Here is a 19100-nt window from a genome sequence, read left to right on the forward strand (position 1 = left end):
CTGGGGCTGGGCTGCCTTGTGGTGCTGCAGCAGATCCTTGAAAGATCCCGTGCAATACAGCTCCAGTTGCACCTTCAGTGCTTTGTCTCTCACGTTGCTGCTCTTCTTTTCCCAACTTCCTGCTTTTTCAGCTGTCACCTGCTAAGGTAGGAGCTGCTGAGCCCCCTTCAGTATTGGAGCTGGGGTCACGTAGACAGTTGGTGTAACTTCTAAAGATACTGTTTGCTTGTTTGGTGCCACCTTATGCTGAGTGCTAAGGTGGCAACCAGTAGGTTTTTGTGTGTGTATGGTCAGGTTTTTGTCTGTCTTTAGCAGTAGGAAGAAGGGAGCAGCCAAAATGTTAATTATTCTTGCATTAAACTAATTCTCCTTCAGCGTGGTGTCTTTCACAGGTAAAGTGAAAAAAAAAAACTGTGGCCAAATTTCCAGAAAAAAAAGCTGTGGCCAAATTTGCTGTCTGTGCAGATTAAGAGTCACATACTTACAATAAGGCAAGGACTATTAAGAACTGCTAGTTACATCTGTTGACTCTAAAAAGCATTAACCTGAGTCTGTGGTTGTTTTGTTGCTTTGATCTTTTTTTAAACACATAGTGATTTGTCAGTGTGAACCTTGGCAACTTACTTCAAACTTTCAAAATGTGTTGGAGCTTCCTTCCCTAATTAAAGGGTTGCCTTGCTGATAAGACAGCAATACAGAACACCATTTCTTGTGTCGAAGAAGAGGAGAGGATCCTCTGATTTTGCTGTTGGTGTAGGGTTCCAAATCAGAATGTGATTCCTACAGGCAGCATGACTTCCCTCCACTAGCTGGGTGCTTGTGGTGTTGTCACAACGTCCTCTGTGCAAGTGAGCGATGGCTGCGCAATGCTGTAAGCTGTGGTAAACTTGACTGTTGAAGTAGGAATGCTACTGTGAAAGCTAACTCTGCTTTAAATTTTGTGCATCCTTCCTTTCTGCAGAAAGAATTGTCCATATTCCTTGGGAGACAAGTTTGACTGCCTAGGCCACTAGTTTGACTGCTCAGTCTTGGCTCTCAAAGCAATATTTGTGTCTTTCAAGAGACACAGCCCGTGGACACTCAGACATCTTCGAAGCTGGGATGGCCCCTTCTGCGGTCTGTGAATTTGAGTTGCTTCTGGATTGTAAATTCAGGCAGTAAAAGCCCAAGCAGATTAACGGACAGAGCATGACTTTAGTGACTTGCAGCATACCATAAGGAGCTTCATCTCTGCATCCATCTCCATTAACGCTCTAAGTAGCGGCCCTGTTGCCCTGTTACCTCTTAAACAGTTGTGATGGACTAAAGTGTGTTAGCTCATCAGCACACTAAGTGTGTGAGAAGAAGGTGAATTTGGCATACTTGTTAAATACACAATACTTTGTTTGTTTGTTTTGGTAAAAGGGGTTTTAATACAAAGAAATGGTCAAAATCAGGAAGTGCCTAAGCTGAATTCCTGTTTATTTTGAGTTACTATCTTTACAAAAATACTCGAGGGTGAAAGCAGGAGTTTATTTTAGTTTCCTACTGGAAGAAAGCACATTTTGTACCTAGCTGTAGGTAGAAATATGCAAATTTCATTGTGCAAGTAGCTACCTGTATTTCTAAGTCAAAAGAGAGTACCACGCAGGTGGTCAGAGGACACCAGAGATGGCTCTGAGCAGGGAGCTGTGGAGGCCCAAGGCCATGGCCATCTGCCAAGGGGCATTTCATGCTGGGTGCTGCCATGGCCTTTCAGGTGTAACCTGAGGTACTGTCTTCAAGATCTGAAAGCTGTTAGCCAGCATGTATGAACACCTTCCATTTCATTACAAAAGTACATGTTCATTATGCATATGAAAAGCTTTGCAAGCGGTTTTGGCCTTTAGTAACTACATGCATGCTTTTTGCCTATATTCAAACTGTTAACATTGTTGCTGCGAACTAACTTCTTTCTGTGCAGAGTTTTAACTTCCAGTAATCACCTAAGTGGATTTGGTACAGTAAATACAGGCTTCAGTATTTAATCATTAACCTTTCTAAATGCCTGTAGCTTGCTACTTTAATTTCCCAAGGCAGCCAGCAAATTACTACCAAATGCTGCTGTAACTGAGTGACACTGTTTTGTGCAGAAAGTAATTTCTGAGTGTGCTTTTGTAAGCAACAATGTGGAGGCCTTACCTACCCCAGGGTCTCTTCCTCCTCTGCTGATGAATGGAGCTGTGAAGAGGAGTTTCAGGCTGCTTGGAGCTTCAGGCAGGAAGGTAGAGTAGAAATCGTACTATTTTATATACAGGCACAAACTGTGTTTTTGTCAAGATTAGTACAGATGTATATACATGTGCTTCCATTTCTGACATGCAACAGCAGAGTAATAAGAGATGATGAAAAATGTTTGCATCTGTAATGAATGAATGAATAAGTCTTTAATATTAAGAGGTCTACTGTACACATTCCGCACAACGTGCTCCCTAAGGTCGGATGCTGATGAACAAGTGCTGTTGACTGAAATATTCTTCTGTTAGCTTTTCCACAATGACCAAACCTATAATCCTGCCTCATCTTCACATTATAGCTAGTTTACAGATTATTGAAACCAAAAATAAATTTCATGGGTTCTGCTTAAGGACAGTCTGTAGAGCAGGTAATGGTCAAGGTCTTCCACTGTGTAAACAGACAGCTGAAAAGTTGGTTAAAGCACTCCACATAGGTGTTTTCAGCAGCCTCTGTGTAGTGACCACATTGTGCATGTGGTTGCTGAAGGCATGGTGTAGTTAGCAAGAAGAGAACATTCCCCAGCACTGAGCTGCTGAGCACTCCTGCAAGAGCAGAAGAGCAGGCCCTTCCACGGCCCAGGAGCCAAGCCATGGAGGAAACACAGTCATTTGCCTCCTGTTACCTGCCAGCCACCCCAAAAGGAGGGCCTAGGCAGAGGCACCCAAGGAGGGACACAGCACTGCAGAGCTTAGCCCCTGCTAGAGCTTCCCCAAACAGATTAGTATGGTTTTTGACACCTCAGCGCCAGCTCACTTGAGTGTGTTTACAGTCCTTCTTGCCCTTCTTCTGTTGTTTTTCCACAAAAAGATTGCACCATCTGGAAATGGGGAACAGCTGTAGGTTTTGTGTTCTATCTGCCAAAATCCCATTTGTCCATAACTGCAGTGGGTGAAAACAAAAGAACAGACACTGCAGGTGGGCTGGCTCAGGCAGCCACAGCAGCTCACCAGGCACCTGACCAAGGAACAATGTTAATTCTCAGGAAGTGGTAGCAAGGCATTTAGGTCGTGCTGCAATATTGAAAGCCTTTCTTTGGTAAAGGGTGCCAGTCTGACCTGCAGAAGTCCTGGCTGACACCCAGCCAGACTCTTGATTTTCTCCTGCTGCCTTGAAGACAACACACTGCATGGCAATACAGTCACCTGGAACGCTGTCACCTTCCCTCACATCCCCTGAGCATGATGGTTAGGGCCTCTGCACTCTGCAGAGGCCAGGTTCTCTGAAGGGCCATTTTCCAGTCACAAGTTGCCCATTCTGCTGTTAGGCAAAGTGTGCATTTCAAGAAAGAAGTTTCAGGGGAGCTTGTACCCATTTAAGGTGTGCCTTCCACACCTTAAGGAATTTTTCTTAAAAACACTTTACCAGTGTTTCTGTGAAAATTTGTTAGAAATTCAAGACAATAAAACCAAAATAGCACTCAAACCCAACACTTGTTCCCATGGATGTTTCTGCCTGTCTAAGTTAGTATTAAGAACCGGTCTCTCGTTATTGGTTTAGACTAATTTTTAATGTCATAAATTGTTCAAGACAGTGTTTTCCAACCAGTGTGCATCAACAAGTTCTGTGGGAACACCACACATCTTTCTAGTATACTTATTAGACAAAAGCATACCATAAAGTCACATTGCAGTAAGTTGGCACAACAGGTTTTGCAAGAACAGACCTAGAACTGGTTTTAGAAAAGTGTATACTCATACATTAACATTTTAACAGCTATAAAAATGCTGCTTCCATCTCCTACAAAACACAGTGAAAAGACATCTCAACAAGAGTTGCAAGTCTATGCACAGACAAAGGTCAGTATAACAGAAGGGAGTAGTTTTTATACAAAGGAAGTAACTGAGCAGTTAAAAGTATTTACACTTTTTCCTGCTATGAGCTAGACAGACATAAAGTAGTCAGGTAAAAATATACTACAACTCTAAGTCCTGTAACATGTAAGCATTTGTCTTCTAACTGGAATCTTCACCTTTTGAAATGTGTTACCTATTAATACTGAACAAAACTATTGGCAAAAGTGTTTAAAGACCAAGATTAACTGGGCTTTTATTCCAGAAAATTTAACTTCAAAATACTATGCTTATAAAATTATTTGAAACTTTCAGCAGTCTATAGATTTCAAAATGCAAAACTTAACAATCCCCTTAAATTCGTAGTTTAAGAAAAGACACCAGTGGTGTCATTTGCTTTCAAAGGCAGAATCTTTTGCTGGCTTTTCAAGCTCTCTTTCTTCACTGCATGGCCTAGAAACAAAAGAAGGCAACATTAATTACCACAGAGAAAAACAGGGAGCAAGACTTACAGCAGGCAGGCTGGAGGAGGGACAACGGCTGGAGTCAGGAGGGGAAGCAGGTCAAGATGCCAGCTGTCTCTCTCCTCTCCTATACCTACTGCCCCCAAAGAAGGGGAAGCTGAGCGGGCAGTGATTAATATGTTCATGGCTGCAGTAGGCTGGACCGGCACTCCATCACAAGTCGGTCTGTGTTCCATTTGGGCAGCCCACCCTCCTCTGCTGCCAGACATGTGTCTGTTCAGTGGAAAAGCACTCTGGGTGAACAGACCTGACCTGACCTTTTAGCAGCCAGGAATAACCCACTGTTACCCAACACTAACATAACCTCAGGAAGCAGTGCTTACTGTTACCAAACAAGAACAGAAAGACCTTCTTAAGTGCCAACCACTTCAGAAGTATAAAGTTACACAACTTCCATAATTTCAGAAGTACATTCTCAGAGAGGTACAGACACGTTTTTATTCCCTTTGATGACTAGAGGCAAGTTCAGAGCTGAACCAGAAGCCCCATGACTTGAGAAGCTCTCTAATTGCTCCCCTGGCAGCAGCAACTCTAAGGGTGTTTTGAATGCTGATGGTTTGTTCCTATTGATTCTTCTTATTGGTTCTTCTAAGAAACTAAACATTGCAAATAATAATGTATGAAAAATACTGAATGAAAGGAAGTTCATAAGGTGGCAAGACACCAGTCTGTAGTTTGCTTGAACTTTGAACAGGTATGTGGACACATCTTGCCATGCAAGGTGTGTGATGGAAGCATTACAAAATCTGTTTTGCACTTGGTACCCAACAATGCATCCAAGTCCACAGAAACTGATCCCAAGTGCCCATACACGAGATTTTGTAAAGTGGACTTGTTTCTTTGTTCAAGGCCATAGCAAACATTATACTGCTTAAAGAGATAAATGGTTATTAGGAGAACATGACACCCCCAACTAGTTCATTCATGGAAGATAACACTTGCATGTTTGGCAAATACAATCACAGTTACTGAAGTATGAAAAAATATTAATTGCCTTGCCTCAAAATTGCCTTTTTGAGACACTCATCCTATTCAATAGCCTTTTCCAGGCACATTGCATAACTGTCTGAAGTATCTGCCTTAGATTTCTTTTGTCCATTGGGGTGTCACATGTGCACCTGTGTCACGTGTGTATCTGATTTTTTTTTTTTAATCACAAATAAAAAAGGAAATCTGACTGAGGATAGTCTCCCTGCCACTCAAAAATCTCAGTGCGTGCCCTGGAGAACCAGTTTACTAGTTACTGATTTTTAAATCCTTGCCTCAGTATATGCTATTATTACTGAACTCCTTTGCTGTTAACTTCAGCTGACTCGGGTGTTGTACTTTGTTAGCGCCCCACTGTGATGTGGCCACACCACCTGTTTCAGGGTTGTGCCAGGCTCCATGACCTACCTCAGGATCCTACACCCATGCCCTTGCTGTGCTCCCAGCACATGCTGCTGGTTCAGACCAAGAGAGGACTTGGCATCACTACTAGAAGGTTTCCATGTGTCACTTCTGAAAGCTGTGGAATCAAAAGCCAGTAGTTCTAAGGCTACTTCTCAGCAAGTGTCGTACTCATTTTCATCTCCACCACCGTAACGGATTTTTTTGGGCGGGTTGTTCTGTTTTAAGTTTACCTTGCTGTAAATAATGGTCAATACTGCACTTGTATCAGGTTTTAACTCAGCAGCTGCTGCTTCTCCTGGCCTGTACAAAGACAGCACTGACAGGAAAGCTTGCTTCAGCACATACTGCTGCACAAAAAATGTCCCTGAGCACATGGTACAAGAGTGCTCCAAGATAACAAAGCACTACTTCAACAAAATAGGTCAGCTCAAGGTCACTTTTAGGCCCTTTCCTCATTGCTTACTAGAGCCTATTCCTTCTCTAGTCTACAAGAGATTCACTGCATGCCATCTTGTTTATGAAACAGCATTTATCAACTAGGTTAAAGTTTAAATACTTACCTCCTGACAAATTCAAGCATTCTTATGGCTTCTTATCTGGAAAATGTAAATGCCAGGACCTCTACAAAGTGTTCAGAGTTCTGAAATTGCACAGGTCTAAGTCCTAGCCTGCAGTTTACCTGCATTTGGGCAATTTCATAGCTGCACTACAGAACAGTAATTAAAAAAGCTTGGCTACTAATCAAGAATACATGATTTCACAAAAAAAAATTGATAAATACCATTAGTTCTGTAAGACTTGATTCAGACTGCTTCCAACTTGATACTATTAAGTAGTATAAAATGCAGGAGAGAGCTTATTCTTTGCCCTGTTTCACCATATGCTGATTTTCTCCAAACAGGACATGCTGTATTTTTTTTTTTTAAGTCTCCACCTTAGCAGTGAGCAAGTTAACTTTGAAATGTTCATTTCAAACTTCAGCAGAAGATTTGCATGCTGTTATCATTCTCCCTAGTTGAGAGAAAACCCTAAAGAAAACAGAACCTCAGAATGGTTAAGTAACTTCAATCTACACCTATGTGTCATCATTTTGCTGCAGCAGAACAGATCCTTAGATTAGAAAGGTTACCGACTCACTTTTTCTTATTGCCAGCTTCATGCCTGTCTTTCTTTTCCTCAGCGTTCTCTCCATTGTGCTGTGACTGGCTGGTGTCTTGAGCTTCAGACCCTCCATTCAAAACCTTTGAACCTTTAAAACGAAAGCATGGGGAAAAAAAAACAGTATTGCAGGCAGCAAAACTCTGCTAGGGAAAGCCTCTGATAATTTCATCACCTTCATCAACTAACTCAAATGTCATAAATAAATGTGTTCCCCTCACCTTGATATCCAGCATCTGAAACAACACGAAAAAGCAGTAGCTGGTAAGGCTTTAACTTCTGAAAATTCCATGCAGTGAGCCTCAACCCACAATTTTAATAATGGGAAATGAACAGTGAACACATTTCATGTGATTTTGAGTTCTTCTTGCGCTTGTCAGGCTACAGCTAACACATCTAATGTTTATTTCTATCCTGAACAGTGAGAGAATCTACTTCAGGGGTAAATTCTGCTTACCACTCTAACCTAGTGGGACAATTTCAGGGGATTCCTGATACTTTAACTGGAGAGGTTACTAGCTCTATGGATTGTTTACTCTCAACTCATACAAGTACATATACAATAAAAAGATGGGAAACGGCATATATATAGGGAGAAGTATTTAATTTTTGCATGCAATTGTCAAGCAGGAGGTCCAAGCAGGAGTATTTAGTCTTTTCAAAAAAACCTTCGTGAGGAACACATTTTGCTCTGCTGTTACAAACCAGTGAATTTTGAGTGAATTGTTGAGGAATGTCACTTGAGTCAGAACTGACAGGCCATTTTATTTGAAGTTACAGGTTTACCCAGAAACTCTCTTAAATAACCTACTTAAGTTTCATCACAGAAGTAGCATTTAGTGGGAAAAAGCTGATGCTACACTTGGTAGCACATATGACACAGGAAGAGGCTAGTGAAGGAAATTAGGCAACTGAAGGTTAAGGTGAAAGACTAGGCACCAACAGGCTACTTGAGGAATGGAAAGCAGTATGTTTTCCTACCTCACATTTAATGAGGTTTTATTCCACAAGGTACTAAAGCTGTAAATTTTCTACAGTAAAAAAAAGCTAAACTCAATTCTTGGAAAAGCCCTTCCCTGAAAGCAATAAAGGCATAATAGCCACAGAAAACATTATACCTCTGAACTTCAATCTTAGTTAAGGAAAATACTGCCATAACTCTTTCAGATACGTAAAGGTTATTAATTGATGGATGCAATTCCTACATCAGGGATTTTTTTGAATCTGGCTCAGGAATTGATGAACACTAGGTCTTTCATATGACAAGAAGTTAAAACCCACAGCAACTTGCCTGTTTGGTCCTTTTCCATTTTTTTGTTTGCTCCTTTCTTCCCTTGTTCTTTGGTTTTGTTAGCTTCCTCATGCTGCTTCTGCTCAGCAAGTGATTTGTTTAATACTTGGGAAAGAACAGAATCTCCTTCCCCAACCAGAAACATTGTCTTGAACTTGTTATACAGCATTGTAGATTTCTCCATGATAACTTGGCTAACTTTGAATTTCCGTATCTGAAATCAAGAGGAATACAGCAATGAACTCCATTTAAACATCTGTGTAATTTCAACACAGGCTAGATTAAATTTTTTATTTAACCTGAAATAAGAGAATAGATTTATATACTCTCTGAAGTACCACAGAATCACAGAACAGCCCAGGTTGGAAGGGACCTCAAAAGATCATCAAGTCCTGGTAAGATTATCAAGCACTCGGTCTAACCACATCTTAAAATCTTCAGCGATGGGGCCTTGGCCATGTCCCTGGGGAAGCTGTTGCAGTGAACCATTGTCCTCACTCTAAACCAAACTTTTCTAAGTCTAGATGCAACCTTCAGTCTTTCTTTCCAGGGCAGGTTCTGCAGCCCTCTGATCATCTCCATGGCTCTCCTCTGGGCCCTCTCCAGTCTGCATTGTTCTTGAATTGTAGGACCAGAACTAGACACAGTACCCCAGCAGTAAGTAACGTCAGAATCAACTTAAGAGAATACACAGGTTACTTCAATTAACACTGCAGCTCTCACCTTCTTTAGAGTCAGAATCATCTCTGTGTGTTTCTGAGCTTGTTGCATTGTGACTTGAAGGGATGCAAGCTCATCAAGAGCCTCAATACACCTGCCCACATCCTGTACATAAACAAGAAGTTAGTTTGGAGACGTAAAAGCTAAATGTTAATCCTTAATTAGCCATACTAAATTCATTTCCGTGATCAATATCTTCCTATAATATTCTTAGCTTTACTTAGAATAGTAAACTTTGTCCTTAATTTGATAACCTTTTACACAAACTTGCAAACAAAGATTACTATCAGTTGCCTTCTGTCTACTTCCGTAACAAGAGGCAGATGCTGTTTGAATAACTTGTAATGTAAAAAATAATTCTATACTTTTAAAATGCAAACTCAAGCTTTATGCCAGTTTCACAGTTCTGTTCTCCATAGTCAGCCTTTTCCATACACAGTTTTTTCCTAAGTGACTTGCTACTGAAGAGGCAGCAAAGCCTCTGGACTGCAGTTAATACACAGAACTGTATCTTGGTATTTTTCAGTTAGAAGTTGAATGACACCCTGTGCAGGACACCCACGAGTAACAATGTGAGCTTCTGATTTGTTTCTAAGAACCACTGTACTGAAGCCTTCCACTCAGCTGCTCACTTCTCCCTCCTTGACAGTGCAGAGGAGTAACATGGGACAAGGCGGCTCATTGGCTGAGATGAGGAGATTGCTTACCAGTTATTGTCATGGGCAAAACAGACTCAGCTTAAACAAAATTAATTTTTAACCAATTAAAATAGATTTGGATCATGAGAAAGGCAGACAAACATTAATCATCACTTTTCTTCCCCCCTCTCCCATGCTCAACTTGGCTCCAGATTCCCCTTCCTAGCCTATCCCCTGGCAGTGCTGGGGCTGCAGATGGTCAGTACATCACAGTTCCTCGCTACGGCTCCTTCCTTCTCACACTCTCCTCTGCTCCAGCGTGGGCTCTCCCCTCTCCTGCAGGCTGCAGTCCTTCTGGAGAAATCTCCAGCACGGGTTCTGCACACAGTGTAAACATCTGCTCCTTCAGGCTGCAGGGGAGTACCTGCTCCCTTCTTCCATGCCCTAGGAATTGCCTCTGCTTTCACTCTTTCCCCACTCCTCTTCCTCTCTCTTCCAGTGTGCCTTTGATGGAGGCAGCATCATCTTGGCCAAGGGGCTCAGAGAGGCCATGCAGTGGGTCTGGCACCATGCAGTGCCCACCTGCATTGCCAGAGTCTGAACAGCCAGCACTGAGCTCCCACTCTGCAGCTGCCCACTGCTTCTCTTGACACTAGACTTCACTGACACTTGTACTTTCTCATTGCACAAACGGCTCACACAAAATGAAGACACTAACCAAAAGCTGTTGCACCCTTTTGGTGTCATGCATGCAGTGGTACTCTGAGGAGACTATATAATCGGTTAGGGAGAGTCCTCAACCCATGTCACTCTCACACCTCTCCTTGGCCAGCAAGAATCCATGTCTTCAGCAGTTCAAGAGACAGAGATGGAATGAAGCCTTTTTCAGTTGTGTGCTTTTTCAGTTGTGTAAATGGAAATAAGACTTTTGAAGACTTGCATCCCCTTCCAGGACTTCAATCAAGAAAGAGACTGACTAAATATTTCTGGCCTGGTCATGTGATTTGAGGTTTCAGTTAAGAGAAAGAAATAAAACCAACAAAAGCACAAATAACCTTGAATTCAGAAAATGCAGTAGTATTGTTCTAAAGTGCCAAAGGCGCAGAAATTAAAATAGGCTTAGAAAAAGATACAGTTGTGGTCCTTCCCTATCTCTTTTCACTGCCCAACGTGAACAGTGAATTACAAGGTCTAAGTTGTTAGAGGAACATACAGGAGTGTTTGATGACCATCACTATGAAAAAAAGCATTTCCCTATGTCTAAGCAATATTGAATGTATTGACATAAGTGTTCACATTCATTGCCTCTTGTCCCTTCACTGAAACACATCTGGCTCTGTCATCTTTGCATGTTCCATCCAGGTATTTACACATGTGGTGAAGATCCCCCTCTCAGCATTCCCTTCTCCAGGCTCACCACTCATAGCTCTCTCCCCTTCTCTTTCTATCACAGACTATTCATCCTCACAGCCCATTACTGGGCTCTCTACAGTACACTCATGTCTCCACTCTACTGGGGAGCCCAAAACAGAACCCAGTACCTCACCAGTGCTAGGTAGAGGATAGCCATCACCTTCCATGTTTTGGCAACATTAAATGCAGCCCAGGATGCTGCTGGACACTTTTACCACGAGAGCTAGCTGCTGACTGATGGTAAGCTGATTGTCCACCAACAGCCTCACGTAATTTTCTGACAAGCTGTTGTCCAGCCTGTGCTGGTACACAGGGTTATTGCTGCCGAGGTGCAGCATTTGAATCTTTTTCACTGGATTCACCCACCCCATTCAGCAGCAGGCCCACACTTTTCATCTTCCTTTTGCTAGTGATGTACCTGAAGCTTTGTTGTCTGATTCTCTCCTTAGATTTAACTCCAGGTGGGTTTTTGCTTTCTTAGAATATCCTTCCATGCTTGGACAGTGTCTCCATATTCCTCCTGAGACACCTATCCCTACTTCTCCTTCCTGTATGCTACCTTTTTTTTTGTGTCCTAACTATAGCCAGGGGGTCTTCATTCATCCCTGCAGCCCTCCTGCCATGTTTGATTATCTTCCTGCTTATAAAGACAAATCAATCTTGAGAAGGAGATAAATCTGCAAAGTGAGACAGATCTGGTCCTTTCTGCTCTCCAGCACAGTCTCACAAGAGATTCTTCCACAAGAGATTTCTTCTCCCCTTAGAGGACAAAGTCTGCTCTCCTGAGTCCAGGGCTATGACACTTTTTGCCCTGCTCATTCCTCCCAGGATCCTAAACTCCGCATCTCATTCACTACAGACAAGGTCGTCCCCAACCTTCACAAAACTGACATGGGATCTTGCCTTTCAGCTCCTTGACCACCCATGTTAGGAAGTGATTACACGCCTGGAGCTTCCTGGGTTGCTGTATAATCCCTATGTTGTCCCTTCAGCAGATACCAGGATGGTTCAAGCCTCCAATAAGAGCCACAGCTTTTGAACCAGAGATGCCTCCCAACTGCCTTAAGATGACTTCCTTCTCTACTCTACCTACCTAAGTGGTGATCAGCAGTAGACATCTTCAGGATGTCACCGTATTGGTCCACTCACTAACTGACCCAGCTCTCAGTTTGCTTACCACCCATCCCAACGCGGATCTCCACACATTCCCACTGGTGTCTCAAAGTTTCTCACATATTGTCTCCCCAGCACCTAAAGAGCCTGTATACATACATGGCAAGGCTCCTCTCCAAAGAACCATCCCACCAAATCTCTGATGCCAATGAAGCCACAGCCCTACAACTCCAGACAGATGTCCAGTTCCTCTGGTTTGTTCAGCATGCCGCATGCATTAGTGTACAATTATTTCAAAGAGGCACTTAGTTGTGCTGACTTTCCAGAAAGGTTATGAGAGTTTTCCTCATCACGCTGTGCTGCCAGCACTGCCTCATTTCTGTGCATATGCTTGTGGTGATATCACTTCAGTCCTGCTCTGTTGAGGAATTCTGTTGATTACAAGGCCAATTCTGTTTATATTATCCTGCATCATTTGACTGCCATCTTGCTCCACCACTTCCTCACTTTCTCTTTCATTACCCTTCCCAGTTTGAAACTCTTTAACTAAGCAGCAGCACTTTGGAGTGGATCCTGCCACCTCCCAGCAGTCTTGTCTATTCCTTTACAAGTCCTTTCCTCTAGAAAGGTATCACCACCTGGGTGTCCGTACCCTGATGGTCACCCTCAGAGTCACACTTGGTACTTCACAGGTCTCCTCTGACTGTATCATTGGCACCCAGCACAGAAAAGCAGCAGCAGTCAGTAGATACTCTAAAGGCCAGGCAAGCCTCAGCCATCTGCTAGTAATATTCCAAATCTGAGCCTCCAGCAAGCAGCAGGCCTCCCTTGAGAGGTCAGCAGATGGGGGCCCGCATCCCTTGCACCAGGGAGTCTGCCACTACCACAGCACTGTGTCCTGCTGGTGCTTCTGCATGGCTCAGGCTGAGCTGACAGAGATGCTTTCTTTAATACAACTCAGTCTGAATGTTTCCAGTACATAATTTCTTATGCAGTAGTTTCAAACACAACCACTTTTAACCGCTCACATTGATCTTTCAATGTCCATAGTAACGTCATTTAAGTGGTAGTTATCTTGTAAACTGAAAAAAAACCCTGTTTGTTCTCAGAATATTAATGAAAAAACCCCCATGCATGCCAGGCATTTCCTACTTAAATTATGCACATCAGTAATTTTTTTTGAAAACATACTTACAAGATTATCAATTTTCAGGGAGTTCTTAATTTCTGCATGTATCCTTTGAAGCCTAGAATCCATTGATGTTTCTGGAGATTAAAAACAGCATGAATGAATATTGGATAAATCACATCAGGTTTGGTTTTGTAGCAACCTTTCCACAAATCTGGACTTCACACAGAATGCAGAAAGACATGGACAGGCACCCTGCATCAGATAACGATGCAGGTGCAACAGATAAAATACTCTACAGGGCTTACTATCAGAAATAAAGCATGCATCTTTTTAAAACCAGACACCATTAGCAATCTATATGGTTTTCCCCCTCAGAGTTAAAAACTGAAAATAATTTTCTATTTTGATATACACTTGTTACCCTCTACCTGTGGGCCAGGTTAGATGGAAGTTTCAGAAAACACCAAGAGTTCCAAAGCTGGAAAATCTTTAATCTATATATCAATGGGTTTGTTTTCAGTAAGCTAGACACAATTCAAGTTGAGTCCAAATTCATCCAAATAACGTGTTCCCTGTACACATTCTCCAGTAGGTGTGCAAGATGAATGGAATGCATCCATCTCTAATTCACAGCCTGTTCAGATTTTTTTTTCCACACAGATGTGGTGCATATTCTGAAATACAAAGTTTCCTTCAAGTTTAATCCATCCTGGATGAGTTTCAATAATTTTCTGGGTTAGTTCAAAACACTGGGTTGGCTGGCATCCATGCCACTGGATTTATCTGTACTGTACTACAAACTACAGCAGTGGTTTGGATTGCCCTTAAAGATGGGAATACTAAAAAAAGGAATGATCCCTATGAAGGTCAGTTTGCAAGTGTGGTTTAGTAGACAAGACTACAGTAATCTGAATCTAAGCCTCTTGCTTAGGAAGAGCAAGCCTCCTGCTTACTAAGAGGTATCTAAATACTTTCAAGAGGTCCCTCAGATTATTGTGTTATATGAGAAGATAATGTAAAAAATGAAGGTCTGAAATAAAGCTATTTGACTGAAAGACTAAGAGCTTTTGGAAAAAGAAAGAAGAAAACATTGAGGCTTAAAAGCTCAAAATGCTAGTAAAATGGGAACAGAAAAGACCTGTTCTAATGCACTGAAGAAAGAACACAGAAGAATAAGAATCACTGTTTTACAGACCTGAAGGAAGCAGTCATGGATCAAACATCTCTGACCGAGACCCCACAGACACCCTCAGCAGTAAATTATCTTACCCAGGCAGACAATTCTGTTTAAAAATTAAAATGACAAAAATAACATTTTGCTTCTTTACACTAACCTCTCTTCTTCTCCATCTTCTTAACTTCAGTTTTCTTGCCTTCTTCTTTATTCTGCCTATCAAACACATTAGTGTTTTACAATATTGTAAAGTCTGCTTACCAGTCTTCCCCCCTGCCCAATTTTTAAATGAGATGCAATATTTTGAGCTTTTAGCATGCAAAAAAATCACCAAGAGCCAAACCCTGATTTTCACAGATTGAAATAAATTAACAAAATTAGGTAACTGAGATACTGCTGTTAAATCCTCCATACTGACAAGATGTTCTCTAGAAGCAGCAGATTAAAGGATTTTTAAAAACAAGTCACATTTTCTAAAGTGTGTTTTGGTTTCATGTACAAATTCATAAGATGATATTATACAGAACTAACTTTGAGGTAGAAAATACTTTTAGTATGATGACAAATTTGGACTATAACTATTTAACATTACCACAGGAAATGATGAAGAGATCAATGGGCCATAATCAGTTCCTATGTGACTTATTTTCTTATAGAATTAATTTTAACAGTCCAAGTAGCCTACAATTGACCATAAATGTATCAGTGGTAATTTAATTATTCTTGAAGAAAATCATAATGAAGGAAAAAGATTTATTACAAGTACATTGAAATCTCCTGGCTCTTTCTGCAACTGTATCACTAAAAAATAAAGCTGGGACTTGAGAGAAACAAAACAAAACTTGTCTCCACCTCAGTTACAGGATGAAGGTAGGCTAAGTCTTTCAAACAAACTTTTGAACTCTATTCAGAGAAGATCACCAACCCCTGCATCAATTCCTGATTAGAAATTTCTCAGTTTTGTCTTACTGAAGGTTTCAAAGCCTCAGTTTAGAATTTGCACATGCCAGCACATCATGACTAAATATTCTGCTACAAATTTTTTCCTGTAATAGTAATGTGTATAGATAAAAGAGGCCCTTTATGTATGTCTTCTTCCATGTTCCTTTCATTCTCTATTCAGTCACAGAATCAACAGTTTTAAAGTGCATAAGGCTATCAACTCAAAGCACAAGCTCATGCTATTTTAACTGTACACATAAACCTTGTGTATACACAGAACAGTGTACAAAGCACTCGTTACACTTAGCAAATATCAACCAAGTAGCCATGAAGACTAGAAAGTGGCAACTTTGCTGATGAGAAACCAAAAAAAAAAAAAACCAAGTCTACATTCAGTGTATTAGAGGACCTTGAAGACAACACAAAAAGAAGCATTTTTACTTTTTTATCGAGTTCTGTGGTATTAGCAATCAGCAATAACTAAATTCATTATGCACTCATTAACTACTACTCCTTCGTCTTACTGAAACAAAGCTCCATCTACCCTCCAGTGCATAAAATGTGACACCTATTTCCAAGCAGAGGAGATTTTGTTACTGTAACCATCTCAGTGTGACAGTCTGATTGCAGAAATCAGTCAGCATGTCAGATTTAAAAAGCGATACAGCAAGAGCTATGAAGATGCTCAGGACAATTTAGTATCTCTAGAGCTGGAAAAGCACAGGTGTGGTTTGCTACACGTAAGTACAGTAATTAGGTTAGGTTTCCAGAGGAGTGACAGGAAGAAGAAAGGGCTAGAGGATAAAAAAAAAAAAACCCAAACAAACCAGATTCTTGTTAATGAATGTGATAGAGATAGAATTTGTTGTTACACAGGAAGGGGACCATTATCCTCCTTTTTCTCTGATTTTTTACCTTGTTCTCCCTTTCTTCCACCCTCCCACCAACTGTGGTGATGGGAACGTCATGCTCTCATGGTGGTGGCTTCTTCACCCATTTGCAGAACAGCTCTTGAGAATGAGTCAGATTTCTTCCTATTGTCCCCCCACCCTAGCTTCTGGCAGGATCCTCATTCTCATGATTCTTTTGTGATAATTTACCTTCCAAATGCAGAGTGCTCTTGATATCACTCAACTGGCTTTGTAGTGCTAGAGTAGAATAATTCTTAAATTTTTCCTTGTTCTGTCTGAAGGTGTGTGCTCCAGCTGCCAGACAGAGAAGGAAATGTTTTCCAGGTAACCCTACGCATTCCACAACCTGATTAAAAATCCGTAACCATGGATTAATAGGTCCTACCAGTTCCCAATGAATCCAAAACTTGAAGAAAAATACATGGCTGTCCTGAACAGTTTGCCACACTGACCCCTTTTCACATGCGTATCCTCAGGTTATTTCTAAACAGAACCCACCAGCTGTCTTCTGCTAGAAATTCTACATCACTGCAAGATTGATATTGTTTAATTTCTAGGTTCAATTCTTCCCATCCTCCCACAACAGAACATACTGGTTTAGAGGAGCTATTTACTCTCCACTTAAAAGAAGTTAAAATAGACAAAAAAAAACAAACCAACAACAACAATAAAAAAGGGTGAGGGAAGAGAACAACAGAGCACAGTGCAAAACAGTTTGGAATTTTTTCAGATACTGCCTCCACCTGTTTCATAGTGCTCCTGCAACTTGCAGGCACCACACGTTAAAAACATACTCACGATTCAGATTCTGTCTGTTCCTCTTGCTTACGCTTTCTTTCCATTACTTCCCTCTCATGCTGGCCTCTTACAATGTTTCTTCTATGAGCTGCCTGAAAGCTTCTTCCTCCTTTTTTCTTCTGTTTTCCATTTGAGATATCAGGATTGGAAAAAGAAATATTACTAAACTATTGTTTCTATTAACAGGTAAACTGAAATAAAGCATTAATCAAACTTTAATCCAAAGTAGTTAACTTGTACAGTGTATCTGCTTGTATTACCTTGCAAACTGTGTCTGCCTGTAGAGTGAAACCTTTTGCATAAGGTTATCTGAGGTTTTAAAGGCCCTTCAATAGTAAGAGGGACTAGATGTTCGCATGGCAGATAAGCCTGCAAGAACCAGCTCTACATCTTTGTCAGCAAAGATAACAGGAAGAGGTCCAGTACAAACTAGATGGTATTTGTGCAACCGTGAAGAACAACCTAAAGAGCATGCACCAAGAGGAAAGGCTGTAAGTTCACTGTGAGGAAGACATGGAGCTTTCATCCCTGATGACCACCAAAAGACCTTCCAGACGTCATTGTGCATGTTCTGTCTGGGAGGAACTAATGTAAATGACTCATTGGAACTAATTTGTATAACCCTGCCTTTTCTAAGAAATGTAATGAATACGCATATCTAGTCTATATAAATGTAGAAAGTTTTGCTTTAAACAGTGCACACGCTGTGTGCCCAGTGATGCTATTAGGAATACCTGCTTGATAGCCACATTGGCTACTGAGTCCTAACTGGCATCTTCATGGCATCAAAACCCACCTACATTAAACATCTTTGAAGCAACTCTGCTCCATGGACAACCTAACAAAAGCTGGCTTTTCCTGGAAGTAAACAGAAGACCTTGATATGTTGGTAAGTTCTGGATTTCTTTAGTCCTTTCTCCATTCTTTTCCTGTTTTAAATAGAAAGCAAATATCCCAAGCACCAGAAAAAAAATGAAGACATTTCAAATGACTGGCTAGGGACAGCTTTTTACCTTTCAAAGGCTTGATTTCAAGACAACTGTTCTATCAGATTGGAAAACAATCAGACAAGCAAACAAAAAACCCCCAAAAATCTGTGTTCCTAGGAACACAGACTGAAAAGAGCCTTTTGAAAAAAAAAAAAAAAGCCTGCTACATTTAAATCCTTAGTCAAAAAGAACAGCATATTAGAAAAGATGCTTTTGTCAGACACCGCCAATGAAGCTCATGAGTTATTTGATATAATGAAGTTCAGCAATTTTATTATATATTTATCTATCTATTAGCCAGTCACAGGGATACAGTATTTTTAAGATCTCGTATTAAATCCAAAGAAAGATCTTCAGTAACGCTACTCTCCTCTACAGTAAAAGTAACAGCAAATTAAAATTATACCTTGTCACCTTCTTGTTCTTCTCCATCATCTTCAGAATCAGAAGCTAATGCAGAACCTACTTTTGCAGAATTTTTCCTTTTCGGTTCAGCCTCTTTCTTTCCTTCTTTTTTGTCAAATTCCTTCTTTGATTTCTCCTCTTCCTTCTGACTTTCCTCATCTTTTTTCCCTTGCTTTTTCGGCTTTTCTTCTGGTCCTTTTTTCTTTGCCTTCTCTTCCTCATTAACACTACAACATGAACACTATTTAGGCATCACATCCATTATCAACACTGAGTTTGAAACAGATTCTTCTAACTCAGGAAGCTGATTTTTAACTACAGAATATTAAAAACTATACAGTTAATTACAGTTTAATTCAATAACTCTTAAAAATACTTTAGTCTTTTTCTAAAATTATAGCCCAGGATCTATTAAAAAAAAATTAATAAAAAAATTAGAGTACAGAGGCACCAA

At 40.9% G+C, this 19100-nt stretch overlaps 1 protein-coding gene across 4 annotated transcripts in view; it reads right to left on the reverse strand.

Moving 5' to 3' along the window:
* Nucleotides 1–3752: 3752 nt before the first annotated feature.
* Nucleotides 3753–19100, reverse strand: part of PSIP1 (PC4 and SRSF1 interacting protein 1) — a 34611-nt gene continuing 19263 nt past the window's right edge. For all 4 annotated transcript variants that reach the window (XM_062019167.1, XM_062019169.1, XM_062019168.1 and 1 more), the window contains exons 10-17: nt 18648–18873; nt 17253–17371; nt 14762–14817; nt 13491–13561; nt 9135–9236; nt 8412–8625; nt 7100–7211; nt 3753–4499 (exon numbers count right to left, since the gene is read on the reverse strand). In XM_062019167.1, the coding sequence (XP_061875151.1) occupies nt 4436–4499; nt 7100–7211; nt 8412–8625; nt 9135–9236; nt 13491–13561; nt 14762–14817; nt 17253–17371; nt 18648–18873 (964 nt within the window). In that variant the 3' untranslated portion in view covers nt 3753–4435. The remainder of the gene's footprint in view (nt 4500–7099; nt 7212–8411; nt 8626–9134; nt 9237–13490; nt 13562–14761; nt 14818–17252; nt 17372–18647; nt 18874–19100) is intronic.

This window comes from Colius striatus, chromosome Z (genome assembly GCF_028858725.1).
Source record: "Colius striatus isolate bColStr4 chromosome Z, bColStr4.1.hap1, whole genome shotgun sequence".
Taxonomy (NCBI): Eukaryota; Metazoa; Chordata; class Aves; order Coliiformes; family Coliidae; genus Colius; species Colius striatus.